The sequence below is a fragment of the Galendromus occidentalis genome, unplaced genomic scaffold (genome assembly GCF_000255335.2).
Source record: "Galendromus occidentalis unplaced genomic scaffold, Mocc_1.1 scf7180000077519, whole genome shotgun sequence".
Lineage (NCBI taxonomy): Eukaryota > Metazoa > Arthropoda > Arachnida > Mesostigmata > Phytoseiidae > Galendromus > Galendromus occidentalis.
In genome coordinates, this window is record NW_003805507.1 from 25,079 (window position 1) to 49,916 (window position 24,838).

The window sequence follows — 24,838 nt, forward strand, 5'->3', positions numbered from 1 at the left end:
ATGAAGACCATTGCGTTGATCTGTATGTTCGCAGCCGCAGCTTCAGGTTCCTTCATTCATATGACCACGCCTGCACCCCTGACCACACCTCCACCGAACTACAGGAGAGGCCCTTCGATCATCCTCCAGAACACGAACAAAGTTGTCGACGAGCCCGCCCTCCCACCAGCTGCCCTCCCACCAGCTGCCCTCCCGGAAGCTGAAGTGCTTCTTCCACCCGTGGCTCCTCTCTTGCCTCCTCCCGTCGTTCCCGTCGCACCAGCGCCAATCGCCCCTCTCGCTGTGCTCCTACCGCCAGTGGCTCCCGTGGTGGTGAAACAGCCCGTGTTAGAAGATATTCAGATCGCAGGAGTTATTCACTAAATCACCGGACGAATAAAATGAGCTGAACTTGAAAAATGAATGAATGAATTTTCCACAATCGTTGCTCTATGCGACAAAGGAATTCTCAATCCCAATGCAGAAGGTCCAAGCAGAGATATAGGTCGATCTCAGAAGGTGGAAGAAGTCGATCGAAGACCCATGGAGTTTTGGAACTGCCGAGGAATCTCCGAGGGTCCCTTGCGGGTGAATCCAAGGCCCCGGTGTCGCCCCCAGATATTCAATCATGCCGCCCTCTTCCCCGCTGACGCCTATATGCGGAACGTACCCCTGCAACAGCATTGTAAGATCTCGATACCGGAGCACACATCTTCGCCTCAATGCGAGGTCTTCTCATTAGTCGGTACTCTTCATTCAACCTTGTGCTTGTCAGGGAATTCCCTGTATCGCATTCCGGAACCAGAGCCGAATCCTTGGGGAATTATTCTTTCAATATTTCAGCGAGTGGATTTCCTTTAGGGTAACGTTCTTCACCGAAGGTTCGAAGAATTCCTGTCATCACAAGCAGCGAGCCCAAACGAGGAAAGCGTGAACTGTAGGAGAAGATTATTTCCATAGGAGGCTCCAGTCGCTCCGTTTTCCACAGAAAAGGCTTTCGAATCACCCCCAATACCGAGACTTCCCCAGACTGCGCTTTCATTGGCGGAGGGTAGCAGCGTCCTCGTCGAACGTTTGGATAATTGATTCTTTGGATCGAGCCTCAGTTGGTCTTTGACCGGGTCGAGGAACCTCCCGAGGCGGTGACCCGGAATTCCTGATTCTCCGATGGGGGCGACGTTGTGGGACCAGGCTCTCGAAGATTATTATCGATTCGCTGCAAGGCAAAACTCGCTCGCGGTCAGTTCGCGAATCGTTCGAATCTCCGCGCCGTCCATGATCGCAGATTAAGGCTCATGTCGGCAATCGGCTCTCGGACCCCAGTCGGACCCTCAGCTCGGAATTTTCAGCGGATCGAAACCGCTCTGCTCTCAATGGAGCCTCCTTTCGCCGTGGGATCGGCGAGCATCGGAATTTCATCTCTCCATTTCCACAATGGGTGGCGGAGAGCTTTCAGCTTTATCCCGACAATCGTCCAACAAGCGGGTCCACGGGCCTCGTGACATGACCAGTTCCCTGAATGGACAACTCACGGTGGACAGAATCGTGGAAGGAACAGATGGCTCATCTGGCTCCAGAAAGATAGCTGTACTGGAGTCGGCGGCGGGACCAACCTTGAAGTGAGCGACGATCCTGTCGCCGAAACCTTTTTCCTCCTCTTGAAAGCCCTGTCGTGTCTCAGCGTGCGGCAAGGTACCTCCGCTACCGACCCTTCGACATTTTCGGGTCGAAATATAAAAAGCTTCATCCGTACCGAGAAAACCTTCTTGATGTCTTTCCAACGATATCCGAATAATCGTTTCCATCATTTCTGCCAAGGAAAAGACGATGTCCGCGCGGACACCGTGACGGAAATCGGACGTCCAAAGCGTGTACTGCATTTCATGTTGGTGACCCGTTCCATAGAGTAGATTCAAATCTCAAACTATCCGCCCTATAAGCGAAACTCTCCTGGACTTCAGTATACATAACCGCATAATAAATGAATTCCTAATCGAAATCAGAGCTATTCCTTTGAAAATTCCGGAGAACAGATATTCTCCGGGGAGCTCTGAGCGGGGAGCGGGGAAAACGGACGGAAATATCTCCCTTATATAGAGTGCAAAAATAAGGAGCTGATCACGCTCCCAAATGCTTCTACGAACCATCCACGGTAGGCTATCGGAATCACGTCATATCTACACGAGATGTCCTCATGGGTACATCGTTTCCCGACTACCTCACTAATACCCAATCTTCAGGATTCGTGCATCGGTCATTTCAACGAATGACTCCCATATGATTTCGTATTTTCGCCTCAACATCCGATTGACAGTGGATCCGTAGTGCGGAGCAAACTGAGAATCCTTACTGGAAAGTCCCGAATCTTCACTGAGACCAGTCGATCGGCGCGGTCGTGTTGGAGCGACACCGACGACTCCCCGGACAAAATCCCCTCGAGTGTTCGGAACCGTTATGGGTCTCGCACGATAAGAACATCGGTCGAAATAATCTCTTGAAGAACTCGAGGGTCGTATCCAAGAGCAGATCAGAACAAGTCCGTCAAACTCTCCGAGACTGTTCACCGGAGGCTTCTACAGCTCGGAAATTAGGCATCCGTCCCATCCCGAAGAGACCCCATGAGTTCAAGGTGTGCGGTCCGGGTCATGCGGCCGGGTCTATTCGCCCAAGCCCGACCTCTCCCAGGCCTCTTGCCCATGACGGAGGTATATAACAACACCCGAGCTCACGATCGAGTACACTAGTCGCCCTGCCTTCAATCACATTCGATTCCTCGTGATCTCTGATCTGAAATACGACAGGAAAAATGAAGACCATTGCATTGATCTGCGTGTTCGCAGCCGTGACTTTGGGCTCCTTCTTGCCAACGACCACAGCCGCCCCGACAACCACACCGCCACCCACACCGCCACCGAACCACGGGCGAGGCAGTTCGATTATCCTTCAGAACACGAACAAAGTTGTCGACGAGCCCGTGGTCCCACCAGTTGCCCTTCCGGAAGCTGCACTGCTTCCTCTGGCGCCTCCTCCCGTGGCTCCTCTGGCGCCTCCTCCCGTGGCTCCTCTGGCGCCCCCTCCCGTGGCTCCTGTGTTGCCTCTCCCCGTCGCTCCCGTCGCACCGGCGCCTGCGCCCATCGTTCCTGTCGCTCCAGCGCCCATTGCTCCTCTCGTTGTGGTCCTGCCGCCAGTGGCTCCCGTGGTGGTGAAACAGCCCGTTATAGAAGATGTTCAGATCGCAGGAGTATTTACTAATTCACAATGAGCAACCGAACGAATAAAATAAGCTGAATCGTTGAAGAAAACAGACGCCTCTTCCTCTCATCCTAAAAGTTCTCATCAATTATAAGACCGAACTTCTGCGAATTCTCTGCGATCGTTGGTCAATGCGACACTGGAATTCTTCACCCTCCTGCAAAAGCTTCATGCAAAGATTTAGGTCGCACAGATTGTTCTCGGAAGAAGGAGTAAATCGATCCTCGAGCCTCCGAGTTTCGGGAACGGCCACGGAGCTCTCACGGATTTATCGCAGATGATTCCTAGGCCCCATGTATTCCCCAGATATTGTGTCGTACCGTCCTGTTCGTCGTAGAGACCTGATTGCGGAACGTCTCCTCATTACGGCAGTCTTCTACAACGCCAATCTTCTCGCCTCAATTCTGATTGGACCGTGCTCAGGCTTCAGTCCCGTTGAGCAACGGAACTCTACTACGGGGACAATTGAAAGGAGCTCGTCACGATCCTCGAATGATCGATCGAAGCCCCGGAGCTTGCTCCTATACTCACGTCATGTCTGCGAGGTATGTCTTCAACGTCCGTGCCTATATCGATCCTCGAGAATTCTGATCATTTCGAGCAGTGATTCCACACATGACTTCTGATCTTCACTACCGCTTCCGATAGATGGGCTGTGAAGCGAGCTGAGCACTCTCGATGAGGCGACTCGAGTCTGTGCAGCGAGCAGTCGACCGCAGGGACGACAAATGGTGCGAGAAACCCGAAATCAGGCGGACTGAGTTCAAGTCCGGAATCCATTCTTTTGGTGGCCAAACTCGCTCATCGAGGTCCCGGATTCGGGAAGCGGAAGTCTTCCTTAAAGGTTTTGATCCATAGTGTCGAAGGGAGCAACTGGATAGGCCTTGAGAACAGCTCTCGAATCAAATGTTGTCGATTGCCGACTTCCCCCCACGAAACTTGCAGAATTGTACATCTTTGGAGTGGAACCTCACTGGTGAGCTCGACTAGGCACGAGATCATGATTAATCTCTGATTCCGAGGCAGTTGAACTTCTCCGGTGTAAAGTACTGGACTCACGAAAAATGTAGTTTCCCACAATTTTCGGCGGTGTAGACAGTCCCGGAAGGCTGAAAATCTTCGTCCGTCTCACCCTTCCCATTCCAACTATTAGACCCCTGCGAATTCGTTGCGCTCCCGAACTTCGGAATTTTCTCGCAAATGGACATACACCCAACTCTCATGGCACGATTTTTTCGAAGATTGGCGGGCTAGCCGGAGTAGCCGGGAACTCCATACTCTCGAGGATCTCTTGTCGGCTCGAGTGTACCTCCACAGAGTGAGAATCAAGGACTTAGCGGAATCGAAGCGATCTCTAAAAAGATAACCTTCGGGAATCTGCTCAAGATGCCGAAAATTTCATCGAGCACGTGCGCTATCCCCGGAGCAGTACGCTGAGTTATTGAATCGGAACTCCCGGGGGCTCTCGATGCACTCAGACGTCGAAGAGTCTTCGTCGCAAACTTCTAGGGTTGGCTCATCTGGCTCCAGAAAGACAGCGGTACCGGAGTCGGCGGCGGAATCGACCTTGAAGTGAGCGACGATCCTGTCGCCGGAACACATTTCCTCCTCTTGAAGGGCCCATCGTCCCACAGCGTGCGGCAAGGTACCTCCGCTACCGCGGCTTCGACACTTTCGGGTCGAAATATATGTGGCTTCATCCGTACCGAGAAATCCTTGTTGATGTCTTTCCCACGATATCCGAATAATCGTTTCCATCATTTCTGCCAAGGAAGAGACGATGTCCGCGCGGACACCGTGACGAAAATCGGACGTCCAAAGCGGGTCCTGCATTCCATGCTGGTGACCCGTTCCATAGAGGTGATCCAAATCTCAAGCTATCCGCCCTATGAGCGAAACTCGCCTGGAATTCAGTATACATAACCGATCGTTCACAGTGGAGCTCGATGAGGAGAACGTTACCGATCAAATCCTCGGCTTATGCTCGCGCCGTAGGAACTTCGAACTTGAACGGAGAAAAATGAATTCCTAATCGAAATCAGTGCTAATCCTTTGAAAATTCCGGAGAACAGATATTCTCCGATTCTCCGGGGAGCTCTTAGAAGAGCGAAAAAAGGACGAAAAAAGTATTGTTCTCGTAAATCGTAACTCTGATCATTTCCCATCGGGGCCGACTTTCATTAATGCTTTCGGACCCAGGCATCGCTCATGTAGAGTGCCGCAATCCGACTGTAGGAGTAGAGATAACGAGCTGATCACGCTCCCAAATGCTTCGACGATTCATCCACGGTAGGCTTTCGGAATCACGTCATATCTAGACGAGATGTCCTAAAGAGTACATCGTTTCCCGACTACCTCACCTATACCCATTCTTCTGGATTTGGTCATTTCAAGGAACGACTCCCATATGATTTCTTATTCTCGCCTCACCGTCCGATGGGCAACGAATCCGCGATGCGGAGCGAGCTGAGTGTTCTCGCTGAAGTGTCTCGAATCTTCACTGGGATTAGTCGATCGGCGCGGTCGTGGTGAAGCGACACCGACGACTCCCCGGACAAAATTCTCTCGAGCTTTCAAAACCGTTCGGGTTCTCGCATGATACGAAGATCTGTCGAAATAATCTCTTGAAGAACTTGAGGGACGTATGCAAATGCAGATCAGAGCAAATCCGCCAAACTCTCCGCGACTGTTTACCGGAGGCTTCTACAGCTCAGGAGATCTGAAATTAGGTATCCGTCCGAGGAGACCCCATGAATTCGAGGTGTGGGGTCCGGGTCACGCGGCCGGGTCTACTCGCCTGAGCCCGTTCTCTCCCATGCTTCTTGCCCAAGACGGAGGTACATAACAACACCCGAGCTCCAAATCCAGTACACTCGTCGTTTTGTCCTCAATCACACCCAACTCCTCGTTTTATCTGATCTCTGATCTGGAATATGACGGGAAAGATGAAGACCATTGCATTGATCTGCATGTTCGCAGCCGTGACTTTGGGCTCCTTCTTGCCAACGACCACAGCCGCCCCGACAACCACACCGCCACCCACACCTCCACCGAACCACGGGCGAGGCAGTTCGATCATCCTTCAAAACACGAACAAAGTTGTTGACGAGCCTGTGGTCCCACCAGTTGCCCTTCCGGAAGCTGCACTGCTTCCTCTGGCGCCTCCTCCCGTGGCTCCTCTCGTGCCCCCTCCCGTGGCTCCTGTGTTGCCTCCCCCCGTCGCTCCCGTCGCACCGGCGCCTGCGCCCATCGTTCCTGTCGCTCCAGCGCCCATTGCTCCTCTCGTTGTGGTCCTGCCGCCAGTGGCCCCCGTGGTGGTGAAACAGCCCGTCATAGAAGATGTTCAGATCGCAGGAGTATTTACTAATTCACAATGAGCAACCGAACGAATAAAATGAGCTGAATCGTTGAAAAGTACAGACGCCTCTTCCTCTCATCCAAAAAGTTCTCATCAATTATGAGACCCAACTTCTGCGAATTTTCTGCGATCGTTGGTCGATGCGACACTAGAATTCTCCACCCTCCTGCAAAAGCTTCAAGCGAAGATTTAGGTCGCACAGATTGTTCTCGGAAGAAGGAATAAATTGGTCCCCGAGCCATTGTGTTATGGAAACTGCCCAGGAGCCGTCGCGGGCCGATGATTCCTAGACCCCGATGTATTCCCCAGATATCCTGTCGTACCGCCCTGTTCGTCACTGAGACCTGATTACGGAACGTATCCTCATTTCGGCAGTCTTCTACAACGCGAGTCTTCCCGCCTCATCATCGATCATTATGGGACCGTGCTCAGGCATCAGTCCCGTTGATCAACCGAACTCTACTACGAGAACAAATGAAAGGAGCTCGTCACGATCCTCGAATGATCGATCGAAGCCCTAGGGCTTGCTCTTATACTCACGTCATGTCTGCGAGGTATGTTTTCAACGTCCGTGCCTATATCGATCCTCGAAAATTCTGATCATTTTGAGCAGTGATTCCACATGATGTCTGATCTTCACTACCGCTTCCGATAGACGGGCTGTGAAGCGAGCTGAGCACTCTCGATGAGGCGACTCGAGTCTGTGCAGGGAGCAGTCGACCGCGGGGACGACAAATGGTGCGAGGAAACCCGAAATTAGACGGACTAAACTCAAGTCCGGAATCCATTGTTTCGGCGGCCAAGCTCGCTCATCGAGGTCTCGGATTCGGGAAGCGGAAGTCTTCCTTGAAGGTTTTGATCCATGGTGTCGGAGGGGGCGAATGGATAGGCCTTGAGAACAACTCTCGATGCGAATGGTGTTGATTGCCGACTTCCCGTGAAGAAATTTGCAGAAATGTTCATCTATGGAGTTGGAGCCTCACTGGTGAGCTCGACTAGGCAGAAAATCATGATTTATGACTGTTTGCGAGGCAGTCGAACTTCTCCGGTATAAAGTACGGGACACATGAAAAAATGTAGTCTCCCTCAATTTTCTGCGTTGTAGACACTCCCAGAGAGTCACGGTCCGTAAGAGTCTTTGCTCCGGAGGGTTGGAAATCTTTTTCTATCCCACCCTTCCCATTCCAACTGTTAGACCCCTGCGAATTCGTTGCGCTCCCGAACTTCGGAATTTTCTCGCAAATGGACATACACCCAACTCTCATGGCACGATTTTTTCGAAGATTGGCGGGCTAGCCGGAGTAGCCGGGAACTCCATACTCTTGAGGAGCTCTTGTCGGCTCCAGTGTACCACTACAGGGTGAGAATGAAGGACTTAAGCGGAATCGAAGCGATCTCGATACGTTTCGGAAATCTGGATGACGAATATTTCATCGAGCATGTGCGCTATCTTCGGAGCAGTACGCTGAGTTACTGAATTGGAACTTCCAGGGGCCCGCGATACACTCGGACGTCGAAGAGTCTTCCAGAATTATTATAGAGAGCGGTCCGAAGTCGAATGGGGCTGAGCATCGCTTCTCGATCAAACCCTAATAATAAGTTTTTCCTGCTCGTTGTTCTACTCGGTTCATCTGCGAACGCTGACCATAGTCACGGTGAAGTCGCGAGTCGTGAAAGACCTATTTTTCCCCAATCATACTCTCGTTCTGAATTCTAGGAGATCCGGAAGAAACGCTGAGATGATGCTCTTCACCTCAGAAACCGCTTCACCCCTTTGTGTCGCTGGTGAAGCGACTCACGAGAGGATGTAGATCATTAGAAACCGAATACAATCTATTTAAATCTATTAGACTGCATACCGGAGGCTTCTTCAGCTTGGACGTTCTGAAATCCGTCCCCCAGCGAGACGACCCCATGACTTCAAGATGTGGGGTCCGAGTCACGCGGCCGGGTCTGCTCGCCTAAGCCCGTTCTCGCCCATGCCTCTTGCCCATGAAGGAGGTATATAACAACACCCGAGATCCCAATCGAGTACACTAGTCGCCCTGCCTTCAATCACATCCGATTCCTCGTGCTATTAGATCTCTGATCTGGAATAAGACAGGAAAAATGAAGACCATTGCATTGATCTGCATGTTCGCAGCCGCGGCTTCAGGTTCCTTCATTCATATGACCACCCCTGCGCCTCTGACCACACCTCCACCGAACTACAGGAGAGGCCCTACAATCATCCTCCAGAACACAAACAAAGTTGTCGACGAGCCTGCCCCCCCACCAGCTGCCCTCCCGGAAGCTGAAGTGCTTCTTCCACCCGTGGCTCCTCTCTTGCCTCCTCCCGCCGTTCCCGTCGCACCAGCGCCGATCGCCCCTCTCGCTGTGCTCCTACCGCCAGTGGCTCCCGTGGTGGTGAAACAGCCCGTGTTAGAAGATATTCAGATCGCAGGAGTTATTCACTAAATCACAGTGAGCGACCGGACCAATAAAATGAGCTGAACTTGAAAAACATAATACGCCTTTCTCTCTCATCCTGTAAGTTCTCATCAATGACGTGATTGAATTTCGGCGAATTCCTCACGATCGTTGGTCAATGCGACATTAGGATTCTCAATCCTAATGCAGAAAGTCCAAGCAGGGATTCGCTCCGATGGTTCTCGGAAGGCGGAAGAAATCGATTCGAGAGCCATCGTGCTCTCCGGACAGCCAAGGAGCCTTCTTTTCTATCGGAGGTTATTTCTAGGCCCAGATGTCGTCCCTAGGTATTCAGTCATACCGCCCTTCTCCCTGCTGAGACCTAGTGGCGAAACGTAACGATGTTCCAGGATTGTAAGATATCGATACCGGAGCACATACCTTCGCCTGAACTCGAGGTTTTCTCATGGATAGGTACTCTCCATTCTAGCTCGGGCTTGTGAGGGAATCCCCCGTGACGCCTCCCTGTCTCAGAGACGAGTCTCGTCAGGACTCCATCCATATAGTACCGAGCGAATCACCTGCAGGGGCAACATCCTCCACAAAAGGCCTGGTTAGGATGATGCCTAAACTCACGAGCAACAAACTCAGACGGAGACAGCGAAATATTGGAGGAGACGATGATTTGCTTGAGGGAGGCTCCAGTGGCTCCCAGTCCGAGAACAAGCTGTCGAATCACCCTCAATACTAATAAATATTTCCAAATTGCACTTTTGGCAGCGAAGGGAGGAGAGCAGCGTCTTAGTCGAAAAATTGGTGAATTGTTTCATTGTATGGAACCTACATTCAGTCATGGACCGAGCCGATAAGCCGCCTAGAGGCGGTGGCACCCGGAATGCCAGATTTTTTGATGGCGGCTTCGTTGTGGGACCAAGATCTCGTCGACTATTTCCGTTTCGCTGCAGCGCAGAACTCGTTCGCGAACGGATTGCGAATCCTACAACATGTGTTTTAGTCGCTGACCATGATCAGAGACAGAGGCTCATGGCGGCAATTACTTTTCGAACCCCCGTCGGACCCCGAACTTGGAGTTCCCCGCAGGTCGAGAGCCTTTGTGCTCCTAATGAAGTCTCCGTCTGCCGCGGCATCAGCGAGCACCAGTACTTCATCTGCGACGATGCGCGGAGAAAAGCTTTGAGCCATATTCCGTCGATCCTCCACCACGGGAGTCTCCGATACCGCGCCTTCAAAATTCGGTTGGAAATTCTCGCTGCATCATTGTTACAAGGGATACTCACCGCTATTGTATTTTCCGCGATATCCCGATGATCGTCTCCATCACATCTTGCCGATCGGAACTCTCACTCTGATGATTGCCTCTGGCTCAGGCATGGGTCCTGTCGAGCACCCGGAGTCTACCACAAAAATCGAGTGAAACGAGCTGATTACGCTCTTCGTATATTTAATCGAAGCACCAAGATTGGCCTCTAAAATCACGTCATCTCTGCAAGAGATGTCCTCACGACTTCATGCAAGCTTGACCCCCAGAACCTACGCATCGATTCTTGAGGATTCTTCTGATATCAGAAAATTACTTTCACATGATTCCCTATCCTCACTTCAGCTCACGGTAGAGGAGAGATTGGTGATAAGAATCGTGTCGAGAAATATCAATGAAGAGTCTCAAATCTGTCCTTTGACCAGTCGAGCGGAGCAACGCCGACAAAGCGGCTCCCGAGGAGAGATCTTCTAGAGTCCAAAGTAGGAATTCCTAAATCGGAGGCCGGGGCCTAATTAAATTTTTGACCATGGGTGAAATTTTTGTTGGCCCCAGATACCCGAGGTATTTTCAGTGTTGAGGAATCATCGCTCGGACGCGCTTCAAAGTTATAGTGGCTGCTGGAATTTCGAATGCAATCAGTTTTCCAGCACTTTCAATCTTCGGAATCATCTATCGATAAAGCAACGAAGCTCACAAAGTATCTGGAAGAGCCGCTCCAGAAATTTTCTCAAAGAGATTTCGCCGTGAAGTGTGGGCCGCGGGGAAGACGTAATTGGGAAGCGCTGTTCCAGCGCGTGAAGGACCGTCTCAGCTCTTCCACAGCATTCCGATTTCCGATACAATAAGTTCCCGGGATAATCTTCAGGTGTCAGGGGTCGGAAGTGAATCCACATTATGAATTTCTCCAGCTTAGGTATTCCAGAATCGTGTCTCTGTGCCCTATCGGAAAGTACTAATTAATTCAATGAGTACAGTCCGATGCGGACGGCTGGGTCAGCTCGCCTGAACCCCGTCTCTCGCATACTCCTCTCTGATTGCGGGATTGATCAATCTTCACCATTATCGTTGATATTTACCATTATTCTCCATGATCGATGCCTCACCATGTGAAGGAGCGGAAAACATTCCACTGGGCACATTGGCTCGTGGGCATCGAATGTGGGCCTCGCCTTTGAAACTTTCAAGCTCATATTATTGGTCATTCTTAGCTCTGCATCGGATCTCCGAATATCCTTTCTGAACTCCAAGTTTCCCCAGCAGACCTGGCGGGGCTCATTCAGATTCATGCTTGATCCGCCCTGACGTGGTGAAGAAGTTCGTCATTTTCCCTTTGTGAAGCTCTCGTTTCGCTTCTGAAGTCTTTCTCAGAGACATTATGGGCTCGTCCTGAGCCCGAGGTAGCATCGCTCGCGACACCAAATCGACCCGAAGCTGAATCTGCGGGATATGCTGAAGGTCATAATGTTCGGCTGAGCTGAATCATACGATCGACCATGCAAGACATGCTAAGCCCCTGGATATGGGGTACGTACGGGCGTTTTTTGAGCCCAAATAAGAAGAACCGAAAAGTAGCCCGAAATTAGATTCCCGAAAACCAAAAATTAGATTTCCCTCAGGTTGACTCCATCCAGAGTTGATCAGACGTCGACCGATGTCCGTCGGGCACGCTACGTGGTGCTGGTTCCACCCGCGCATGAGGGAGCTGAGTCGCACGTGCTTGTCCGAGGAGAATCATTTTAGGACTCCGATCAGATTACAGCATGTTGGCCCGGCTTAGCTCGATCCCAGCCCTCTTGACACTTCCGTTCGGTGCTTCGATTTTTGGCGAGAGTGCAACGAGCCATAGAAAGGGAGACGCGATTCCCAACAACCTTCTAAATATGCGCTAACGCGGTCGTAATCGATCCAGGAGAGATCAATAACAGTGAAGAGTCTGAATTCCAAGAAGACTACGGACCCGTGTACGGAGACTTTGGCGAGGTTAGAGATTTTGTCTCATTCCAGAACGTTTGCCTGCGCTGTTCTTCAAGAACGCAGCCGTCGGGGTTGCTCTGCCGCTGAATATGTTATTCGAGACTTCCCTCAAAAATGGGCAAGTCTAGGGGGACTTCAGAACTGCCTGGATTGCTTCAGTTCACAAGAAGGGCTCTCGCCTGGACCCACTCAACAAGCGCCCTGTTTTCCCAACATCCACGATCTGCAAGACAATGGAGCGGCTCATTTGTGATGCACCTCTCGCCAACGCTGGAACGCAGGGGCTCTTTCCCGAACGTCAGTTCGCCTACCGCCGCCGTGAATCGACAGACCAGAGTCTACCGAGCTTCCCGAGCTTTGTTGCTCTGAGCTTGAATGAGGGCAGGGCTGTCGATGTGGCCCACACCGACTTCAAATCTGAATTCGAGAGAATGCCCCACAATCTCTTTGTCTCTATCTTGCCCTCTAAAGGGGTTGGTCCTCGGGTGGTCAGATGGTTCTCCGATTTCTCACTTGATAGATCATTTCAAGTCAAGGTGAATGACTTCCTGTCTGATGTTGGCTGTGCAAGTACTGGCTGCCCCCAAGGAACTGTATTTGGATGTTTTCTGTGTCTTTTCTTCGTGGACTAGGTCAAGTTCATCCTACGCAATGAAGTCAACTTCTACATATTTGCTGACGACATCAAACTAGTCCGAACCATTGATGGTCATGACGACTGTCTTGACCTCCAGAACGTTCTGGACAACTTTCATGCCTGGTCAACAAGGATGTGTCTCCAACTATCTGTCAACAAGTGTGGCGTGATACGATTGGGACGAAACCACCCAAACTCCCAATATCGAATTGGCTCTGAGGCCCTCCCTGACCTTGGTTGCATAAAGGATCTCGGGGTCTACATCTCGCCAACATTGTCCTTCAAAGAGCATGCGGCTATCCCTGCCAGGAAATGCTTACTCACTTGTGCCTGGATCCCAAGAGCCTTCACGGTCAAAGACCCAACTGTGTATCTCAAATTGTATGAAACCTGGTATGTTATGCCCAGTTAATTTTCATACTGCTGTGTTGTATGGAACCCTTTCTTGAACCGGGATCGCGATCTTCTCGAGGGAGTTCAGAAGAAACTGCGTCAGGTTGGTTTTCGATTCAACTCGTCTATGGCTGACTTCGATGTTCCACCGTCGAAAATGAATGCTTGCTATGGACCTGAAATACCTTCGAAAGCTCACAAAAGACGATGTGGCATTCGACGAACTATTCTGTCCCAAACACATCTGTACTCGCCGAGGCTTCGACTTCCACCCCAAGTCAATTGCAAGGTCTCCCGGAATCAGTCACTGTTATCCATGGCGGATTGCCACTGTCATAAATCCAGTAGCCGTGTGATATCGCTAACCATACCCCCCATTGCAAATGAGTGATGTTCATGAGTGAGGCTCGATATAGGCACGGACGTTGAGAACATCTCTCGCAAGAGCTTCAATGTCGCATTGACCATCGATTGTAGAGAACTCGCAAAAGTTGGGTCTTGTAGTTGATGAGAACTTACAGGATGAGCGAAAAAGGCTTGTTTTTTTTCAAGATTCAGCTTATTTTATTCGTTCGGTTGCTCACTGTGAATTAGTGTATACTCCTGCGATTTGAATATCTTCCATTACGGGCAATTTCACCACCACGGGAGCCTCTACCGGCACGGCCACAGCGAGAGGAGCGATCGGCGCTGGGGCAAGGGGAACGGCGGGGGGAGGCAACAGAGGAGCCACGGGCGGAGGAAGGAGAGGAGCCACTGGTGCAGGCACGAGAGGGAGCACTTCAGCTTCCGGGAGGGCAGCTGGTGGGAGGGCAGGCTCGTCGACAACTTTGTTCGTGTTCTGGAGGATGATCGAAGGGCCTCTCCTGTAGTTCGGTGGAGGTGTGGTCAGAGGCGCAGGCGTGGTCATATGAATGAAGGAACCTGAAGCCGTGGCTGCGAACATGCAGATCAAAGCAATGGTCTTCATTTTTCCTGTCTTATTTCAGATCGGAGATCAAATAGCACGAGGAATCGGATGTGATTGAAGGCAGGGCGACTAGTGTACTTCATTGGGAGCTCGGGTGTTGTTATATACCTCCTTCATGGGCAAGAGGCATGGGAGAGTAGGGGTTCAGACGAGCAGACCCAGCCGCGGACCCCACACCTTGAACTAATGAAGTATCTCTCCGGGACGCGATACCCAATTTCAAAACGCCCAAGCTCAAGCAGCCTCCAGTATCCAGTCTAATGACTCTGATAGATTAATTGGCTTCTCATGATCCGACAAGGGGACTCACTTCGACGGGTTATCGTATCGACCTGCTGTCAGAAGTCGCTCTTCCAGCGACACTAAGGTGTAAAACGGCTTTTCTAGTGACATTTGAACGTTCGGTCCTGAACTTCTGGAATGTGGGAGAAGGGAAAGTAGGGAAGGAACGGGGTGAATTCGAAATTGAATTGGATGTCCCATGGCTTTATCCTATCCACGGAGGTCCTTTGGCTCCGACCCGCGAGCTGGGTACATCATCAGGATGACTACTGTGGACAATGATACTGACAGGAGGCGAGAGAGCGATAAGCAGATGAGTTCGACTGCCGATTCAATCTCTAACCTCGCTCCGTCGATAGGTAGTTCCGCGTCCCCTCTCCTCATCTACCTGAGTCCAGTTGAGCGCTCGCAGCTGCGTCAGATGTCCAAACCAGCCAGGAGTCTTCCTTGTTCCAAGATTTAAACAGCTACGGTACTTGGCACGAAAAATATACTTTCTGCCGAAGTTATGGCTCGGTCACGAGAAAGATATCTCTATGCTCGTAGCTCATGCGTTCTGACTCCAGCTGCTGTCGATTTCCACATGCTGACCGCCAGTGCTCAAGAACGATGGGATCCCGGGACGAGATTGTTCCGGAGACATCTGTAGAACTTCGAAAGACATTATGGGGTATCAGGCGTTTCTTCAGCGCTCCCGTGCCGAAATCTGATGCAAACGGTTCCCAATCATGGCCCTTCGGATCCGTGTAGCTCATAGCCATCACCAAGCTGGCGATAGCTCCCCTAATGAGACGGTCGAGAGCTCTTCAACGTGGATCGAGGCTCGAATCGTCGGCCATATCTGACGTCAGATCCTGATAAGTAGCGTGCTGATGATATCACCAGGCTCAAAATGCTTTACCCCACTTGTCGTAGTGCTCACCGCGCCTGCGAAGAATTCGAAGACTCACACCGTCGTTAGATAGTTTCATCGCAAACGTAAAAGTAGTGTTTCTGAAATCCTCGTAACGGTTTCAGACGATCGGGAGTTTCGCTCCACGTCTAGCGCCCCCGCGGAAGCCTGTCTTGGCCCGCTGAGGCATCGGACCAGATGCACCAGCGGGTCAATGTTACGCCGATAGCTCCGAAGTCATCAGAGGAACTATCCTAGCTCTGAATCCAGTAGATGCGCTTGCCATACGGAAAAGCGAACCACGGATTTGGGAGAGTGATGACGCGGAACAATGACATTAAGAAGGAAAGACTTGATGCTTTTCGGAATGGTCGCCACGGGCAGGGAGGGAAGTTCAGAATCATCATGATGATGCTGCTCCGAAGAGGAACTCCTCCACACGAGCCGGGAAAACGTATAGGGTTGCCGGGACAACATCTGATCAATTGCATCGGACCAATGACGGAGTCTCTGCCTTAAGTACGTAGCTGGAGGTCACGTCTCACGATATCTGGCGACAAGGGTATGCGGGACTCGTGCGGCGAAGATCTCTCGGGAGATTTTGAAGGTCATCCCACGGAGGGTGAAGCTCAAGCACAGGGAAACAACCGATCTACTCATGCGGTAAGTGAGACATAGATGGAACGGAGTATGGATGCGCTGGCAACGAGATTTGCAACTCTCTTATTCCATCCGGGGCTGGACTGAGTCTCGAGTTATGATATTCTCGTCCGGAGGCCGTGCTCGTCAAGCATTCCACTTCCTTGAATGACGTAGCGGAAATCAATCAGAAGCTTGATCGAGTCGCATTCCGAGGAAAGGCAGCCCGATTCCTTCTGGAGGATTCCGATTTCGTGGCTACAGTCCAGACCTTACGAGAGTTCTTTGTGTACGGGGGATCGCTTCCGGTTACGGAAGTTCTGGCGATTATACGAGCGTGGCAATCAACGACTCGAGACTGCTGAATTGCCCAGAGTCCCACATCAAGTACCGACCAAGCGAAATGTTCGGTGAAAACCAACTTGCGAAGCACTCATCCTCACCGCAATTCAATGTGTTCTCGAGTGATCTCTCCATTAAGCTTTGTGCTGGTCACCCAAGGTCACCAGACAATATCGGAGTACAGTCTAAGAGAAATAGATCGTACCATATCCTATCGCGCAAGTTCCTCTGGGGGACTTCGTTCTCGAGCCGACCGAATAGAAAGGTGTCTCCCGTCACCAGCAATAAAATCAACGAAAGACAGCGAAATATCGTTGGAGACGATGATTTGCTTGGAGATTGCTCCAGTGTCTCCACTCCAGAGACTGGTCGTCGAAATTGAATCTCTCTCGATACGGGGACAGTTTCCGAACTGCGCTTTCGTCGGTGAGGAAGGAGAGATTCGTCCATTGATTCTCAGGACTCCTAATTGAAGCAAACAGTGGACCGAGCTAGAGACCTGCGTGGGGCGGTGATCCGGAATTCCTCATCGCCGGATGCGGGGGACGTCCAAGGCTCGGGATATCGGAGATAATCATCAATTCGCTGCACTAAACAGCTCGTTCGCGGCTGAATAACAAATTGTGAAAAGTTTCTGAGCGCGGTCCATGGACGCAGATCGAGGCTCATGGCGGCAATTAGCTCTAGGACTCGAGTCGGACCCTCGGCTTGGGATCCCCAGCTGGTGAAAGCCGCTGCGCTCTTCGTGGAGTCCCCGTCTGCCGTCGGATCAGCGATCACGAGGAGTTCATCTCTTCATCGGGTCAATGCCAATGAAGGGAAACGCATGGCGTATCGGACGTCGACGAGCCTGTCGTACTGAATTCGGCGTCGCGAACAAGCCTCATGTGAAGACGACTCCATCAACGAGTGAGCGGCGCCACAATATTGTCTTTGGTCTTTCGCTATCCTCACACATCATGAGGTGAATCATCTCCGATACCGCCTCTTCAAAATTCTAGGCTCAGGCATCGGTTTTTCTGAGTGCCCAAACTCCGATAACCAAAATAATTCAGAACCCATCGAGCAAAAAACGAGCCGAATATGGTACCCGAATGCTCAATCGAAGCATCCGAGGTAGGCTATCGGAATCACATCGTATGTTTCTTCCGGAGATGTCCTCAAGAACACATCGTATACCGATTCTCTCACCAATACCGATTCTCCAGGATTCAGTCATTGGTCATTTTAACGAATGACTCCCACATGATTTCTCATTTTCACCACAAAGTCTGATAGACAGCGGATCTCTGAAGGGCCCCAAGCCTCCGCCCGGACCAGTCGATAGACGCGGCGGATACCGGGGAGAAATTCGACGACTGGAAACCGTTCTGGGTCTTGCACGGAATATCGCTGACCTATCGAAATTAGCCTTTGTGGTTCTCGAGGGACGAATCTGAAAGCAGATCATTAGGAGTCTCTAAAACTCTATGGGACTGCGAACCGAAGGTTTCTTCAGCTTGGATGTTCTGAAATCTGCTATCCGTCTCCCAGCGAGAAGGCTCCATGAGTCCAATCTGTAGGGTCCGCCGCTGGGTCTGCTCGCCTGAACCTCTCCTCTCCTTCTCTCCCATAAAGTAGGTATATGACAGCATCCGAGCTCCCATTCGAATACACTCGTCGCTGTGCCTTCTATTACATCCGATTTCACAAGCAGTTTGATCTCTCATCTGAGATAAGGCAAGAAAAATGAAGACCATTGCATTGATCTGCATGTTCGCAGCCACGGCTTCAGCTTCTTTCATCCAAATCACCACCCCTGCGCCTCTGACCACACCTCCTCCGAACTACAGGAGAGGCCCTTCGATCATCCTCCAGAACACGAACAAAGTTGTCGACGAGCCTGCCCTCCCACCAGCTGCCCTCCCGGAAGCTGCAGTGCTCCCTCTCGTGCCTCCACCAGTGGCTCCTCTCCTTCCCCCGCCCGTGGCTCCTCTGTTGCCTCCCCCCGCCGTTCCCCTTGCCCCAGCGCCGATCGCCCCTCTCGCTGTGGCCGTGCCGGTAGAGGCTCCCGTGGTGGTGAAACTGCCCGTATTGGAAGACATTCAGATCGCAGGAGTTATTCACTGATTCTCGAAGAGCGTCCGAACGAATAAAATGTGTTGACCCTTAAAAAACCAGCCCTTTTTTTCTCTCATCCTGTAAGCTCCCATCAATTATAAGACTCTGCATCTGCGAATTACCCCAATCATCGGTCGATGCGACATTAGAATTCTCTCTCCTCCTGCGGAAAGTCCAAGCAGAGATCTACGTCGAACAGATCGTTCTCGAAGAAAGGAATAATTCGATACCGGAGCACTGATCCTCACCTGAGCTCGACGTCTCCTCATTAGAAGGTGCACTTCACTCAATCCCAGGCTTGTGACGGTTTTCCCCGAGTCGCAAGCCTGAGTCGGAGCTGAGCCTTGAGAAAATTATTCGTGCTTGTCAAACATTCTGATAATTGATTCTCTGGATCGAACTCCGTTAAGTCTTTGACCGAGACGAGGAACCACCCAAGGCGGTGACCCGGAATTCCTGATTTTCTGATGGTGGCGACGTTGTGGAACCAGAATCTCGAAGATTATTGTCGACTCGCTGCAAGGCAGAACTCGTTCGCGGTCGGATCGCGAATCGTTCGAATCTCCGCGCCGTCCATGATCGAAGATTAAGGCTCATGGCGGCGATCGGCTCTCGGACCCCAGTCGCACCCTCAGCTCGGAATTTTCAGCGGATCGAAACCGCTCTGCTCTCAATGGAGTCTCCAGCTTGGAGCTTTCAGCTTTATCCCGACAATCGTCCAACAAGCAGGTCCATGGGCCTCGTGACATGACCAGTTCCCTGAAAGGACAACTCACGGTGGACAGAATCGTGGAAGGAACAGATGGCTCATCTGGCTCCAGAAAGATAGCTGTACCGGAGTCGGCGGGATCAACCTTGAAGTGAGCGACGATCCTGTCGCCGAAACCTATTCCCTCCTCTTGAAAGGCCTGTCGTGCCACAGCTTGCGGCAAGGTACCTCCGCCACCGCCTCTTCGACATTTTCGGGTCGAAATATAAAAAGCTTCATCCGTACCGAGAAATCCTTCTTGATGTCTTTCCCACAATATCCGAATAATCGTGTCCATCATTTCTGCCAAGGGAGAGACGATGTCCGCGCGGACACCGTGACGAAAATCGGACGTCCAAAGCGGGTACTGCATTTCATGTTGGTGACCCGTTCCATAGAGTAGATTCAAATCTCAAACTATCCGCCCTATAAGCGAAACTCGCCTGGAATTCAGTATACATAACCGATCGTTCACAGTGCAGCTCGCTGAAGAGAACGTTTCCGATCAGATCCTCGGCTTATGCTCGCGCCGCAGGAACTTCGAACTCGAACGGAGAAAAATGAATTCCTAATCGAAATCAAAGCTATTCCTTCGAAAATTCCGGAAAACAGATACTCTCCGGGGAGCTCTGAGCGGGGAGCGGGGAAAACGGACGGAAATATCTCCCTTACATAGAGTGCAAAAATAATGAGCTGATCACGCTCCCGAATACTTCGACTAACCATCCAAGGCAGGCTATCGGAATCACGTCATATCTACACGAGATGTCCTCATGGGTACATCGTTTCCCGACTACCTCACCTATACCCATTCTTCTGGATTCGGGCATCGGTCATTCCAATGAATGATTCCCATATGATTTCTTATTTCCACCAAAACATCCGATTGACAGCGGATCCGCGGTGCGGAGCAAACTGAGAATCCTCACTGAAGTGACAACTGAACCGACAACTCCCCGGAGAAAATTTTCTCGGAAGCTGGAAACCGCTCTAGGACTTGCGCGGTTTTTCGATACGAAGATCTGTCGAAATAATCTCTCGAAGATATCGGGGACGAATCTGGGAGCAGATCATCAGAACTCACTCAAATTCCATTAGACTGGATAGCGGAGACTTGTCCAGTTTGGGAGTTCTGAAATCGGGTATCCGTCCCTCAGCGAAGAGACCCCATGAGTTCAAGGTGTGGGGTCCGGGTATCGCGGCCGGGTCTACTCGCCCAAGCCCGTTCTCTCCCACGCCTCTAACCCATGAAGGAGGTATATAACAACACCCGAGCTCACAATCGAGTACACTAGTCGCCCTGCCTTCAATCACATCCGATTCCTCGTGCTATTAGATCTATTAGATCTCTGATCTGAAATAAGACACGGAAGATGAAGACCATTGCATTGATCTGCATCTTCGCAGCCGTGACTTTGGGCTCCTTCTTGCCAACGACCACAGCCGCCCCGACAACCACACCGCCACCTACACCTCCACCGAACCACGGGCGAGGCAGTTCGATCATCCTTCAGAACACGAACAAAGTTGTTGACGAGCCTGTGGTACCACCAGTTGCCCTTCCGGAAGCTGCACTGCTTCCTCTGGCGCCTCCTCCCGTGGCTCCTCTCGTGCCCCCTCCCGTGGCTCCTCTCGTGCCCCCTCCCGTGGCTCCTGTGTTGCCGCCCCCCGTCGCTCCCGTCGCACCGGCGCCTGCGCCCATCGTTCCTGTCGCTCCAGCGCCCATTGCTCCTCTCGTTGTGGTCCTGCCGCCAGTGGCCCCCGTGGTGGTGAAACAGCCCGTCATAGAAGATGTTCAGATCGCAGGAGTATTTACTAATTCACAATGAGCAACCGAGCGAATAAAATAAGCTGAATCGTTGAAAAGTACAGACGCCTCTTCCTCTCATCCCAGAAGTTCTCATCAATTATAAGATCCAACTTCGGCGAATTCTCTGCGATCGTTGGTCAAGCGACACTGAAATTCTCCACTTTCCTGCGAAAGCTTCAAGCAAAGATTCAGGTCAGACATATTGCTCTCGGGAGAAGGAATAAATCGATCCTCGAGCCATAGTGTTTCGGGAACTGCCAAAGAGCCTCCATGGGTTTATCGCAGATTTCCGGGCCCCGATGTAGTGCCCAGATATGCTGTCGTACCGCCCTGTTCATCGCTGAGACCTGATTGCGGAACGTATCCTCATACCGGCAGTCTTCTACAATGCGAGTCTTCTCGGCTCATCATCAATCATGATTGGACCGTGCTCAGGCATCGGTCCCGTTTCGCGAGCGAACTCTACTACCAGAACAAATAAAAGGAGCTCGTCACGATCCTCGAATGATCGATCGAAGCTTTAGGGTTCGCTCCTATATTCACGGCATCTCTGCGGGCGATGTTCTCAACGTCCGCGCCTATATCGATCCCCGAGAATTCTGATAATTTTGAGGAATGATTCCGTATGATTTCCAATCTCCACTACCGTTTTCGATGGACGGGCTGTTGAGCGAGCTGAGGACTCTCGATGAGGCGTCTCGAGTCGGTACTAGGACCAGTCGACCGCGGGAACGACAGATAGTGCGAGGAAACCCGGGATTAGGGGGACAAAAGCCAAGTCCGGACTTGGCGGAATTGAAGCGATATCTAAGAAGATAAGTTTCGGGAATCCGCTCGAGATGCCGAAAATGTCATCGAGCACTTGCTCTAACCCCAGAGCTGTACGCTGAGCTGCTGAACAAAAACTTTCGGAGACTTTTGGTACACTCAGACGTCGAAGAGTCTTTCTCGCCAACTTCCAGAATTCGTCGACTAGATAAATCGTCACGAATGAGCTTAGCTGTTCGATCGAACCCCTAAAAGTCTCGCAAGCTCGCTGCTCAGCTCGGTCCACCTGCTATTGCTGACCGCAGTCATGGTTGAGTCTTGACTCGGGAAAGACCCATTTTTTCCAATCGTACTCTCCTTCTGAATTCCAGGGGATCCGGAAGAAACGCTGAGGCGATTCTTTTCATCTGGGGAACCGCTTCCCCCTTTGTATCGCTGGTGAAGCGACTCACGAGGGGATGCAGATCATCAGAAGCCTATCAGAATCTATAAGACTGCATACCGGAGGCTTCTTCAGCTCTGAAAAGCCCTGAAATCAGGTACCCCTCCCCTAGCGAGGAGGCTCCATGAGCTCAAGGTGCGGGGTCCGCGGCTGGGTCTGCTCGCCTAAACCCCTACTCTCCCATGCCTCTTGCACATGAAGGAGGTATATAACGACATCCGAGCTCCCAATCAAGTACACTAGTCGCCCTGCCTTCAATCACATCCGATTCCTCGTGCTATTCGATCTCCGATCTGGAATAAGACAGGAAAAATGAAGACCATTGCTTTGATCTGCATTTTCGCAGCCACGGCTTCAGGTTCCTTCATTCAGATCACCACGCCTGCGCCTCTGACCACACCTCCACCGAACTACAGGAGAGGCCCTTCGATCATCCTCCAGAACACGAACAAAGTTGTCGACGAGCCCGCCCTCCCACCAGCTGCCCTCCCGGAAGCTGAAGTGCTTCTTCCACCCGTGGCTCCTCTCCTGCCTCCTCCCGTCATTCCCGTCGCACCAGCGCCCGTCGCTCCTCTCGCTGTGCTCCTACCGCCAGTGGCTCCCGTGGTGGTGAAACAGCCCGTGTTAGAAGATATTCAGATCGCAGGAGTTATTCACTAATCCACAATGAGCGACCGAACGAATAAAATGAGCTGAACTTGGAAAAAATTGCCGCTTTTCTCTGTTATCCTGTGAGTTCTCATCAACGACGTGATTGAATTTCGGCGAATTCCCCGCGATCGTTGGTCAATGCGACATTAGAATTCTCAATCGGATACATTCGGGGAAGACCATTAACGACGCAGCTTAATTTCGGGCAAAACACCTCGAGCAGCTCCGGGCCTTCAACTCTCGGTTTCCGCCTTTCTCCCAAACATCGCGCATTTCTACGATGGATGAGTCTGATATGGAGACAGAATGGTCCACCTATGGATTTTCGGATCGTCCTCGAAGCAGCGGCGCACGGAGAGACTTACTTCCCCAACACCAATGGCCTCAGGACATAAGACTCCTCATTTGTTCGAGCCTGGGAAAAGCGTTTGTGGAATTCTTCATCAACCGAGGAAGAAATCGGTCAGGACGAGAGACACCACATCGGTTGTCGAATAGAGAAGTTCAAGGGTTAAACATAGTACAAGGAAAACCTCTCTAATACATAGTACTAGCCGCGCTGCATCGGAAAAGCGGTCCGATAACTCAGGTGGTCCCATCGAGCAGGTCGTCCAACATAGGGACACATCGAGAGTACCGAAATTTCGAAACTAGATGAATATTCGAGCTTGATCCAGACGCAGCCGCTTGCTTCGGACACGTGCTGCAGGGGCTGATCTCCTGGGCTTTACCTAATTCGCGTATTTCTCGGGGGAGATTGATCGTGAGAAGTGTCCCGAATAAAGGTAATGTCTCGATTCAACCTAGAGAGACTGAACTTCATGAGTCGCGGTCGTCCCCCAACGCGAATGATTCCTCCCTGATATTTGCTTGGACCTCCTGTGTCTTTTCTACTGTGATCCCTCCCCATTAGCCGTCATGTTCACAGTGATGTCTCCGATAGAGCTGAACGGACGTTTTTCGACTATTTACCAAGTCCGGTTCCCGATTCAAAGTTCTTGGAAGAGAGACCCGGTCGCTTACCGAATCCGAAGCGAGTCAACGGTTCTGCTTCCTCCTTAGGTCAGGATCCCCACAATCCCCAGCACGAGTCCCGGATCCACTGGAGCTGACCAATGACCCATGCCATAGACCAGCGTTTCTCAAACTAGGGGGACGCGTCTCCTGCGGGAGACGCGAGAGAAATCTAGGGGAGACGCTTAGGGATCCGAGAATTCCCGACCGACCTGATTTCACGTTTCTGGAAGCTCACCAAGCTCATTGCCACTGTACTCCAAGCTTATAATCATTGTACAATTAAAGGATGAAGCCTTATGTACGGATAAAACGGCACTGTGGCATGTCTCGGTCGAAACTCTATATTCTCAGATATTCGATGACCCTCGGGGGAGACGCGAGCGCTCCCCAGGAGGCAGAAGGGAGACGTAGGAGAAAAAAGTTTGAGAATCGCTGCCATAGACTGTTTCCCGGCGCAATCGTGGGATTGAAGCTCTCGGATCTCCCTCGTTCGCGTCGCGGGGGCACGCTACGGCGCATCTTGAGCGTCGAATGCGTTCGAAATCAACGTCCGGGAGAAACTCGACTGATCTTCCACGAGGTTTTTCCAAACTGAAAACGTCACGACTCTATCCAGCGACTCGAGACATTCCCCCAAATGCGGTGCAATCACCGCGGGTCTCGCTAATAGTCCGGTCGGAACTAGTCACCCCACTCGACATTCCAATCGACAGAGATCTGAAACGTGCGGACTTCATCGAGCGTACCTGAAACCCGCTAAGTAAGAGGGTTTGGAGATGAAACCCGAAGTCTAACTGCGCGACTCCCTGCACATCACGGCTTGATATCAGACACACATCCCGGTGCTCGGGGTTGTTCGCTGTGTTCTCGTGCTTCGTTTCTTCCTTCACGCT

General features: G+C 51.5%; 6 protein-coding genes across 6 annotated transcripts; all 6 read left to right on the plus strand.

The window, feature by feature from the left end:
• LOC108864800 (classical arabinogalactan protein 9) lies at nt 1-363 on the plus strand. The gene has a single exon (XM_018641029.1). It carries the CDS (start codon nt 1-3, stop codon nt 361-363), a length of 363 nt encoding a protein of 120 aa, XP_018496545.1.
• A 2,422-nt stretch (nt 364-2,785) lies between these two features.
• Nucleotides 2,786-3,241, plus strand: LOC108864801 (lysine-rich arabinogalactan protein 19-like). The gene has a single exon (XM_018641030.1). The coding sequence runs from the start codon at nt 2,786-2,788 to the stop codon at nt 3,239-3,241; it is 456 nt and encodes a 151-aa protein (XP_018496546.1).
• Nucleotides 3,242-6,176: 2,935 nt separating this feature from the next.
• Nucleotides 6,177-6,608, plus strand: LOC108864802 (wiskott-Aldrich syndrome protein homolog 1-like). The gene has a single exon (XM_018641031.1). It carries the CDS (start codon nt 6,177-6,179, stop codon nt 6,606-6,608), a length of 432 nt encoding a protein of 143 aa, XP_018496547.1.
• Nucleotides 6,609-8,698: 2,090 nt separating this feature from the next.
• LOC108864803 (cellulose-complementing protein) lies at nt 8,699-9,046 on the plus strand. Its single transcript, XM_018641032.1, has one exon. The coding sequence runs from the start codon at nt 8,699-8,701 to the stop codon at nt 9,044-9,046; it is 348 nt and encodes a 115-aa protein (XP_018496548.1).
• A 9,091-nt stretch (nt 9,047-18,137) lies between these two features.
• On the plus strand, nt 18,138-18,518 carry LOC108864804 (classical arabinogalactan protein 9-like). Its single transcript, XM_018641033.1, has one exon. The coding sequence runs from the start codon at nt 18,138-18,140 to the stop codon at nt 18,516-18,518; it is 381 nt and encodes a 126-aa protein (XP_018496549.1).
• Nucleotides 18,519-20,630: 2,112 nt separating this feature from the next.
• On the plus strand, nt 20,631-21,086 carry LOC108864805 (wiskott-Aldrich syndrome protein homolog 1-like). The gene has a single exon (XM_018641034.1). The coding sequence runs from the start codon at nt 20,631-20,633 to the stop codon at nt 21,084-21,086; it is 456 nt and encodes a 151-aa protein (XP_018496550.1).
• Nucleotides 21,087-24,838: the final 3,752 nt, after the last annotated feature.

What these genes read in the sequence shown, in the direction of transcription:
- LOC108864803 (XM_018641032.1), top strand. Translation starts at nt 8,699, where the DNA reads ATGAAGACCATTGCATTGATCTGCATGTTCGCAGCCGCGGCTTCAGGT.
- LOC108864801 (XM_018641030.1), top strand. Translation starts at nt 2,786, where the DNA reads ATGAAGACCATTGCATTGATCTGCGTGTTCGCAGCCGTGACTTTGGGC.
- LOC108864802 (XM_018641031.1), top strand. Translation starts at nt 6,177, where the DNA reads ATGAAGACCATTGCATTGATCTGCATGTTCGCAGCCGTGACTTTGGGC.
- LOC108864805 (XM_018641034.1), top strand. Translation starts at nt 20,631, where the DNA reads ATGAAGACCATTGCATTGATCTGCATCTTCGCAGCCGTGACTTTGGGC.
- LOC108864800 (XM_018641029.1), top strand. Translation starts at nt 1, where the DNA reads ATGAAGACCATTGCGTTGATCTGTATGTTCGCAGCCGCAGCTTCAGGT.
- LOC108864804 (XM_018641033.1), top strand. Translation starts at nt 18,138, where the DNA reads ATGAAGACCATTGCATTGATCTGCATGTTCGCAGCCACGGCTTCAGCT.